Source organism: Elephas maximus, chromosome 24 (genome assembly GCF_024166365.1).
Source record: "Elephas maximus indicus isolate mEleMax1 chromosome 24, mEleMax1 primary haplotype, whole genome shotgun sequence".
NCBI classification, from domain to species: Eukaryota; Metazoa; Chordata; class Mammalia; order Proboscidea; family Elephantidae; genus Elephas; species Elephas maximus.
In genome coordinates, this window is record NC_064842.1 from 50,738,915 (window position 1) to 50,749,548 (window position 10,634).

The following is a 10,634-nucleotide window of genomic DNA, read 5'->3' on the forward strand; positions in this document are numbered from 1 at the left end:
AGTATGAAGGTAGGAAAGTAACTGTAACCAGAGGTATGGCTAGTCTGTAAAAAAAAAAAAAAATTAAATTTTAATGGATATGCTCATGCTTTTAAGCATCTTAATTTTTATGGATCTTGGCAGTAGCTTCCCTAATTTTTAGCCCTCGAGATGTCAAGCATGTTTCACTTTAGAAACCTGAGAAAACAAGTCATTCTCTTCAGTATCAATCATTCTTATCACTAGTATACTGCTAAGATTTTGTGAAATTCTTAGTCTCTAGCTCACCACTTAGGAGTGCTGTTGTATAATTAAAATCACGTTGGCTTGTGATTTCCAGAGTGTCTGACATATTATTATCAGTTGAGAAAGCCCAAGTTCATTGGGTTGTGTTTTCAAGTCACAGTGTCTGACAAATGATTAGTTGAGAAAGCCCAAGTTAATTGAACTAATTGGATTTTGCACATTAGAAAAATAGAATTAAAAAAAAGAAAGAAAGAAATTAAATAGAAAAAAAAAAAAAAAAAGACATGATGTCTGATTTGCCAGGCTCTTTGAGGAGTCCCTGAGTGCTCCGGTTATAGGGAATTTAGCTAGATTTTGTGAGGAGGTGGAACTCTGTTACTGAGTGCTCCGGTTATAGGGAATTTAGCTAGATTTTGTGAGGAGGTGGAACTCTGTTACTGAGTGCTCCGGTTATAGGGAATTTAGCTAGATTTTGTGAGGAGGTGGAACTCTGTTACTGAGTGCTCCGGGTATGGGGAATTTAGCTAGATTTTGTGAGGAGGTGGAACTCTGTTACTGAGCGCTCCGGGTATGGGGAATTTAGCTAGATTTTGTGAGGAGGTGGAACTCTGTTACTGAGCGCTCCGGTTATGGGGAATTTAGCTAGATTTTGTGAGGAGGTGGAACTCTGTTACTGAGCGCTCCGGTTATGGGGAATTTAGCTAGATTTTGTGAGGAGGTGGAACTCTGTTACTGAGCGCTCCGGTTATGGGGAATTTAGCTAGATTTTGTGAGGAGGTGGAACTCTCTTACATCTAGTTTCATTTTGTCTGAGCTCAGTAACGATTAATTGTGTGCAATGATGGCACTGGTCCCCTACTGCGTTTATTCTTCAATAATGTGATGAACATGGAATTTTCCCTCAAATAGGCTTCCATTCTTAATTGTTGTATATGATAGTATTTTTAAAATATTGTTTTAGCATTCATTCCAAATTAAAAATTTGGTGGCAGTGATCGGATGGAAGGCATGTGCTTAAAGCAGACAAGTGGCAAACAAATTCCAGGCCAGGAGGCCAGTTCCTGCAACTCTAAAATGTTTTCTTTTTTTCATTTGAAAATAATATGGGATAATTCATGTAAAACATGCTTAGCAAAATTTATAACATATATCGTTTTCTCAATATATTTATATTATAGGAGCCCTGGTGGCTCAGTGGTTAAAATGCTCTGCTGCTAATCAAAAGGTCTGCAGTTCGAACCCACCAGCTGATCCACAAGAGAAAGATGTGACTGTCTGCTCCCATAAAGATTTACAGCCTTGGAAACCCCATGGAGCAGTTCTACTCTGTCCCATAGGGTCACTATGAGTCAGAATCAACTCATTGGCAATGGGTTTATTTATATTTTATATCTGACAAAGTGATGGGCATCTGAAAGCCACATGCTACATTGGGTGTCCAGTGATGGTGAACATTTAAAATGAGTTAAGTGAATGTATGATTTATTGGGAAGGAACGTAAGTTCTCAAAAGAAGAGTTGGGTTTTTAAAATATCCCCACTGTTAAAAGAGAGCTAAGGGATAATAACACGCAATTTTATCTTTTTCCAGTATAAAGCCAATAAGCTCAAAACTATACACTCCTTGCGATGACATGCATTTAACTTAGGTTGTCATCATATGGGAGAAAACTAGATTGTAGGTATGTATACATACCTTGTTGCACTTGAGAAAATAGACTTACATGTAATTGTACTTAAAACAACTACATTTCTCTCACTTTTTCCAGCTCTGGTTTATATAAAATCTGCTAAGTTATTTGATATAAAGAATGATACAGTTTTATTTATATATTTTAAAAACATTCTTCAAGGTAGCTTGTTTGACACATTGATGAAAATATTAAAGCCTGACCAAAAATAGACTGAATTCCAAAATAGCTGTCCTGACTTATAGCTCATCAAATATTGATTCCTCATAAACCATTTAATCAATCAGTTTTTAATTGGACCTATTAGCTTTTCAGGGACAAGGTAAAAGAAACAGGTAGAAACAAGGTTATGGTCTTTAAAAAAAAAAAAAAAAACACTCTGTTAAATCCCAAATGGGCAATATGTTTGACTTAGAAAAAGCTACTTAAAGATTCCTCATCTCTAAAGCAAGGCTACTAGTACCTATCATAAAAAATCATAAAAATCATAAGGCAGTAATAAATAATCAGGTGATATATGAACAGTGCCCTGCAAATAGAAGCTGCTTAATGAATTAAACATTTCCTATGTATATATCTGTGCGTGTCAGTATCCTGTACCCTGCAGGTCCATCCATGATCAATACACCCCAAGACCTTTTCAAATGCTCAGAATTAAGAATACAGACATGTTTATATAGGTATTGGAGCCCTTGTGATGCAGTGATTAAACATTCAGCTGATAACCAGAATGTCAGCAGTTCAAATCCATCAGCTGCTCCTTGAAAACCCTGTGGGGCAGTTCTACTCTGTCCTATAGGTTCGCTGTGGGTCGGAATCCACTCGACGGCAATGGGTTTTTGGTTTTATATAGGTATTAACAGAGCAGGCAGTAAATAAATATTTGTTGAATGAATGACTGTAGGCTTCCTGCTAAATTACATGACCATTCAGACTCATGAGTTCCAGTGATTCCTCTATGTGTGTGTGTGTGCGTGCGTGTGTGTATCTCATACCCAAGCAAGCCTTTCTGTTTTTACCGGCATTTCTCTCTCTCCCTTGATGTCTTGCCCCCTCTTTTTTATTTTATTTTTAACCAAGAAAATGCATTTTATCAGAATCAAAGCTTCTTTGTAAGTGATGGCAAAGCTTTGCTGAGGTTAGGATACTAGACTTTTCTGTAGGCTCAGCCATTAGCTAAATCACTCATCCCCACACCGTTTGAAGAGAGTAAAATGCTCATTCACACTTCAGCAAGACAGCAAATGTTTACTAGCCATGGATGGGGCTGAACTCTTAAAACGAAAAGTCGCTTACCTGGCCAACCTTGTGGCCAGTACAGCTGTTTATTGCAACGGTGGATGAAGGCAATTTCTCATCAGTTCATGTTCCGGCCTAAATCTTTACTCTGAAGAGGCCACCCTGTCCCTGGATGCTTCATTTACCCAGGAGTTCCTAGCTGACCTGCTGTGCTGAAGCTGAATTCCCGCTCACTGATACAGAACTTGTGCTCTGCTTCTCCTCACTTCCTGACAGCAGCCTGGGTTTCTTGTAAGCACTGGGTTCCTGCACTTACTCAGTCCTGCCGAATCCCTTCTCGTTGAACGTCACCTCCGTGTTTTCACAATGGCAGCATTTCATGGTTTTCTTGGAGACTGAACATAGAGTTACTTGTACTGGTAGATGTGTGGTTTGTGGAAGGTGTGGGGGCTTTGGAGCCAGACAGAAGTGGATGTTCAAATCCTTGCTGTGCTTCCTCTTAGCTAGGTGACCTTGGGCGTGTTGGTTAACATTTATGAATTTTACTTTCCTTGTTGGTAAAGGTAAATAATGATACATATCTTGTAAGATCTGGATGGAGATTAAGTATAAAATAATGTAACTTAAGGGCTTGGTGCCCAAGGAACACTCAACCAATGGAAGCAGCTAATATAATAATGGTGATGATTATTGGTATTCATAGTCTCTTTTAAAACAGTGATGTGTCTTTTTTACCTTGTATCTTCCAGATACTGATCGTGCCTAACACCTAAAATAAATATGCAGTACAATATTCATGAATGATTCTTGACATACCAATAAATTATTTGCTGATGAAAGAGATTGATCTGCTAGGAGGAAGGCTAGGCAAGGGTTGAGATACTTGGGAGTGTTGATTGGAGGCAGGGTTTCTGACTACGGAGGATTTCTCCCTAGCCACATAGCATGATGCCTATACATTCTACTCACAAACCCACACTTTAATCGGCTGAGAATGTACCTTCTGAGATCTTGGTGATTCAGATATCTAAAAATAATTTAGAAGCTCTTTATTAGTCACCATAGCCTAATATATTAGGCCTAAATTCATCTCTATTTGATGTCATCTGTAATCTCTTTCTATCTTAATTATTCATTAATTCAACACATATTTATTTAGTACCTATTGTACCATAAATTGTTTAAGAAATAGAGAGACAGCAATGAACAAAACAGAAAAAGCAAGGAAAAGTTTTGACTTCTTAATGTGAGCCAAATATTTTTTCCTAAAATATTTAAGACTCAAAACTGGACTATGAATAGGTGTTTTTATTTATAGACGAGGAAACTGAGGCATGGGCTATTTAGGCAGGTCCCTGGAAGTCACACTATTATGTGGGGACCTGAGATGCGACTACAGGTCTTTTCTCATTCTTTCTTAGATTTAGAACCACCTGTCTTTCAAGAGGAAACCCTGGTGGTGCAGTGGTTAAATGCTACCAAAAGGTCAGCAATTCAAATCCACCAGGTGCTCCTTGGAAACTCTGTGGGGCAGTTCTACCCTGTCCTATAGGGTTGCTATGAGTCAGAATCGACTCGACGGCAATGGCTTTGGTTTTGGTTTGGTCTCTCGAGAAGCTTCATTTCTTAGTGTTCTTCAAACCCAGCCTCCTTTCCAGCCAGGCCAATTCCCAGATGTCTCCTATACATGCCACAACCTTCCTTCTTGAGCTTTTGTACCTGGTTTCCTCTTACTGATGATTTAGGAGATAATATTGAAGTCATTGTTCCCTGTCCTAAAAGGTGACCCAGCTGGAGCTGGATATACAAGGACTCACAAGGACACATCAACTGGGCCCTAAGGTATAGAGACAATTACTAGGATAATCTTGGAAAACATCCTTTAGGGAACCTTTTACATAAACAAATCATAAACAGAATGCAAAGACCCACGTGCTTTCCACTCTTCTCTTTTTCCTCTTAGCATTTAGTGAATAGTAAGATTTGTTGGACCAGTTAAGACCCCCCGACTGCCGTTATTGAAACCTGTACCAATGATTGTTAAGAAAGGTGATTCGAAATGCAGAGTCACAGTTTCTAGCCAGTCTGTGAAAAGGTGAAGCTTTCAATGGTTTTGTCCATTTGTGATGTTAATAAGTACTGATTGATGACTCTGTCACATTCCTCAGACTTGGGCAGAAAAGGCTCTGGCAGCATGCTTGTCCGTTTTTCTTCTTTTGCCTTTTTGAATGAATATATGTCAAATAAAACTTTCATTTTGCTTTACTAAACTTTGTGATGTTTTTACCCTACAAAACTGAGAATGCCCAGTCTTTCCTCTCCATTTATAAAAACGCTGTCTGTCTTTCAAAGATCCAACTCAAGTCTCACTGTCCCCTGAATTGAACTTTATCCTGTTTAATTCAACCCCCGATGAGTATCTGCTCTCATTCATTAATTTACAGATATTTAATGTTTTTTTTTTTTTTAATGTGCACCTTTCATCTTCTAGGTGCTGGGATAAAGAATGCCAAGACTGATAAGGTCCTTGCTTTCATGCCACTTAGGTTCTTATTATCCAGTAATTTAGACTAAAATATTTGCTATTCTATGTTCATAATTTTTTTCCTGTTTTATGTCACCCTCAAAATATGCTTTAAATTCCTCTTGGATTTATTATTTCATTTTCTATTGTAAGAACTCATTGTTTGCTTGTGGATTGCTTACAATCTTACATCTCCAAATTTATTCCCTTCCAGGGAGAAGATCACATTTTACGTGTTTGTTTGTTTCCAGTCTTATTCTCTGCCTGTCAAGTTTAAGGGACTTGGATCCATAATTAGGAGCCTATTGCAATAGTGCCAGTGGAAGAGATCACAGGCCAGACCTAGAGCTGGGCTGTGGGGATGGAGAAGGTTGAGATTTGATGGCTATTGCTAGGATACCATTGATGGAAAGGATTTGGAATCTCAGTGAATTTCAGAGGGAAGAATGAGGAAGTTAGCTAAAAACACCATTTAAAATAACTCAATAGAATACAAAATTAGGAAGATTCATTTTGGGATACTACCTTTTTAGAATACACCTAATTGTATCATGTATCATGCCAAAAGGTTTGAATGTATTAACTGATGTAGTATTGAGTTTAGTGTCTTCTGCTCATATCACAGAACATAGCTCACAGGAAGTACTGAGGATTTTCTGCTATAATCTGAAAAACCTGGTAAACAGTTTCACAGTGTCAATGTGCCACCTAGTGGTTTAACTTGCACGTTCTAATTGCATATGATTTGGGTTTTTCACAGAGTATAACTGTTTATTTTCCTTTAGAAGAATGGCCTGTTTCTCAGAACACCGTCCAAGGTCCAATTATGGAAAATACTCTAGTTCAAGATACTAGTATTGATGTTTCTTTGTGCTCATGAATTCCTTATAAAAGAATTGACAGAATCATTGTCAGTATAAGTTGCCCTGTGGTCTTTGATTTACTATAGCTTTTTAGGTGTTTAGAAAATTGAATATTTGCTTTTTATTTTCTTTGGGTACCACTCTGCCATGAGGATTGATGTTTGTCCAGCTGTTATGGAGAAGGAGAAACCAATTTACCAGCTTATTTCTAGAAAGGCAGGGAAATTATTTTAAGAAGGTGTAGTTGGGCACTTGATAGCAGGATTGATTTGTTGACCTATATGGTAAGACAAGCTTCCTCTTGGCTATCATGGTGTGTTTATCTCTAGTAACTTTATAGCTTCACATCTAATTTAGAACTCCTAATTTTCATGACTTATGATCAGTTTAAAAATAACAACAGTAGTTGATGCTAGCTATGAAATGTTTCTTATGTGCTCTCATAATCATTGTGCAGTTGACTTATATAGATGACCACCAGTCTCCAGAAAACCCCAAATTAGTAGTATTATTCCCATGTTACAAATGAGGAAGGAGGTTCAAGGTTCTAAGTTCATTCCCAGCCTCACACAGCCAATAAGTGATTGTGCCTGCAGGCCGTTTGATCAAGGTCGCCTTCATAGGCCTGCAGCCTCCAGTGTCACCTTAAAATTAATTGTGTTTCTTTACTCATGGGAAAAATGGTGTCAGCAAATATGTCTGCTTTATGTACAAGAATCAGTAATGTTTGAGTGCATTTTCCCCAGGAAACAATTGTGTACATTATAAAACAATGAAGTATGTAAAAGTATCACATTCCTGTGACAAATTTTTCTTTGCAAAATATGACTGTTGTTAGAGAATAGAGGGGCCTGCCCACGGACCTGACATAAATCAAGTCACAGAATTGTCACTGCACGTTAGCACCACCCAGCCCAGCATACCTCTCTCCTAGAGGTATTAACCCAGGCTTGCCCAGTGAGCTTGGGTGTGGGAATGGAGAACCTTTTGTGCAGATGTCTCCAAGGCTGAGGGAGCTCCCTCAGCTCTGGATGGGATGGTGCCACGGGGTCACAAACTGCTCAGACTTGCCAAGTATTTCTACTCATGGCAGAGGACTGAAAAGCATGAGGATAGTATCTTAATGTTTCTTAACAGGCCCTGGGGTAGAGAATTCAGGGAACCGTGGAATAATACTTGTCTCTGTCAGTGTCCTGAAACTTGTATCTCACTAATAGATGAAATTCTGTAAACCCAGGGAATGGAGTTGTCCCAGTTTTGACAGCCTTCTAAAAACAGCAACAAGCCAAGAGAATATCCAGGGCTTTCTCCCAAAGTCTGTTCTCATTGCTCTGCAATAACTGCTTCAGCCACATTTCGAATTTTCTCTTATTTCCCCAAATTCTTAACCAGGTTAACTTCATACCAGAAGCCGCAGATGATAATTGCGATAGTAGTTCTTAGAGGCTATAGTCACCTATATTTTCTTCTGGTCACCATTAATTTGGATGTGTATAAAGAATATTGTAAATAAAAAATAACTTTTTTTAATCAATAAAATCATAGACCCTTGCATTTTCTAGATAGAGGACATCCATGTTTTATAACTGTATTTATAGAGGTGAGACGGCGGCAATTGTTCAGCAATGCCTTCTCTCCTCATTAAAACCTGTTGCCATTGAGTTGACTCCAACTCATGGTGACTTCACGTACGTCAGAGTAGAACTTTGCTTCATGGAATGTTCAATAGCTGATTTTTAAGAAGTAGATTGCCAGGTCTTTCTTCTGAAATATCTCTGAGTAGACTCAAACTACTACCTTTTCAGTTAGCAGCTAAGCATGTCAATCTTTTGCACCACCCAGGGACTTCTCTTTAGGCTTAGGGAAAGGCTTTTCTTCCTTGTGGTTCCTCATTTCCATGTGTTTACAGGTGGTACAAATGGTTAAGCACGTGGCTACTAATGGACAGGTTGGTAGTTCAAATCTACCCAGAAGCACCTCCGAAGAAGGCCTGGCAATCTATTTCTGAAAGATCACAGCCATTGAAAACCCTGTGAAGCACAGTTCTACTCTGAAACATACAGGGTTGCCATGAATCACAATCAACCTGACAGAAACTGGTGGTAGGAAGTCTAAAGAACACACATGAAAGCTGCAGTCATGATTGTGTCTTCCCTAGTATCACTTTCTTCGCATAATTTACCTTGTTACACATCTTTTATTCCCAATTTTATCAGCACAAAATCTGTAACTCTCCCAGAATATTTTCTTGTGGAGAAAGGAATAGCTGGATAGAAGCTTAAGAATGGTCTGATAATGGGATGTTGCATATAAATGTATGTGTATAACTCATAGATTTTTCTCTCTTTCACAGACAATACTATAATAAGGTCAATTAAGGTTTTTGTTTTGACAAAACAAATGTTTGAATGAATTTTCAGCAGTGCTAATTAAACATCTCTGCCTTTCTTTACAGGTGATAAAGAAAGCCATAATTGAAAGCATCGAATATAGAAGACAGAATCCATCTCGTTGCTCTGTTTCTCTCAGTAATGTTGAGGCAAGACGATTCTTCAACAAAGAGTTTCTAAGCAAAACCACAGCATAGTCTGTGTACTGGAGAAGGCAGCAATTTCTGACGTGGAGGCTGTTTGAAATTCCTTGACAACTGGATTTGAAGCACAGTACAGACAACAGTACTGATTTTGAGAGACTGGCTGATACTCAGAGTTGCAAATACAAATGCCCTGAGGTGGAACGCTGAGCAGGTTCCAGGAACAGGGAGGGGCTGATGTGCCCAGGACAGTGTGGGGGAGGGGTATAAAAAGTTAATTTTCACTTATGCGTAGAATTATATTTGTTCAAAACTTAGCAATACTGTGTATACAGTATTTGTCCTTCAAAATACCCCTGTAAATTAACAAGACCAGAGATTTGCCCAACATTGCTAGAGTTAATGTCTGAACTGGGATCCTGAAGTTCTTGCCCTTGACCCTGTGGACCTTGTATCACATTCTGTGGTGTCTCCTAGAGACTGATTAGATGAACACCTTAAATACAAGTGATTATTAAAACTTGGACTAACTAGGACCTTGCTTTCCCTTTGTTTTTAGTTAATTGACTGCAACAACAGAGCCTCATTGTCTAATTCAACTTTGCTGATTTGTTCATTTATAAATTTGCTAGAGTTTTGATTTATATAAAAAAAAGAAAACACACACAAATTCATCTTGACGAGAAATCTCTACATTTATTTTTTCACTCTTTCTCTATCCAAAAGAATGACTGATGAGGAATAAGACCTCGTGGCTTTTCCAAAACCACCAACATGCCCCAATAATTTCATCTTGGCTCTTTGCCTTCTTGGCACCACACACCTTTCTGATTTGCTCATTGTTCACACCATCATTGGTATCTTTACCTACTCATGTACAATCTGACCAATTTCATGTTACTTTTTTGTAAGTAATGAAAACAACAAAATAAAAGCTTAAAATATATGCTTAATTATAAAGCCTTATAATTTCATGTCTTCTGAATGATAAAATTTTGGACTTTTTGAAAAAAATTATTTTTCTTTTTCTAATATTGAAAACACTTTCTAAACTTTTTGGCAATAGTTCTTCTTCCTTTTATTTTGCACTTCTATTCTTTATACTTCCTAAACAATTTAATCCTAAAGTCATTAAGCGGAGCAGTGCAAGCAGGGCGTCCGTATAGACTGGGGGGAGGCAGGAGGGTGTGGAGCCACAAGGAACTTCTACTTCATAGAGTAGAAGGTCAGAGCCTGCGCAGCACCAGGAGTCCTTCCAGAAGAAGGGAGAAACAGTGACCATGCAGTTTGTTTACATTCAAGGGGATTGCTCAAATAATGAAATATCCTAGAATAATTGGAGTGAGACTTCTCACTGAGAAGGGGGTTACAAACATGGAAAGGTAGAAAACCAGACTGAAATGGAAAGTTTTGGTATGAACTCATGGTTTTTCATATATGGAGATATGTGAAGATAAACAGAGTTGTAAGTGTATGGGAGTGTGGTGTGTGTGTGTCTGTACATACATATGACACCTAATTAGCAATGAGCACACCCAGCACCCAGATCCTGGGATCTTT

General features: G+C 38.3%; 1 protein-coding gene across 2 annotated transcripts in view; it reads left to right on the forward strand.

Annotated features, from left to right (window-relative positions):
• The window catches only part of PLA2G4A (phospholipase A2 group IVA), a 166,091-nt gene extending 156,086 nt beyond the window's left edge, over positions 1-10,005 (forward strand). For both annotated transcript variants that reach the window (XM_049868059.1, XM_049868060.1), the window contains one exon: positions 8,997-10,005. In XM_049868059.1, the coding sequence (XP_049724016.1) occupies positions 8,997-9,128 (132 nt within the window). In that variant the 3' untranslated portion in view covers positions 9,129-10,005. The remainder of the gene's footprint in view (positions 1-8,996) is intronic.
• The last annotated feature ends 629 nt before the right edge of the window (positions 10,006-10,634 follow it).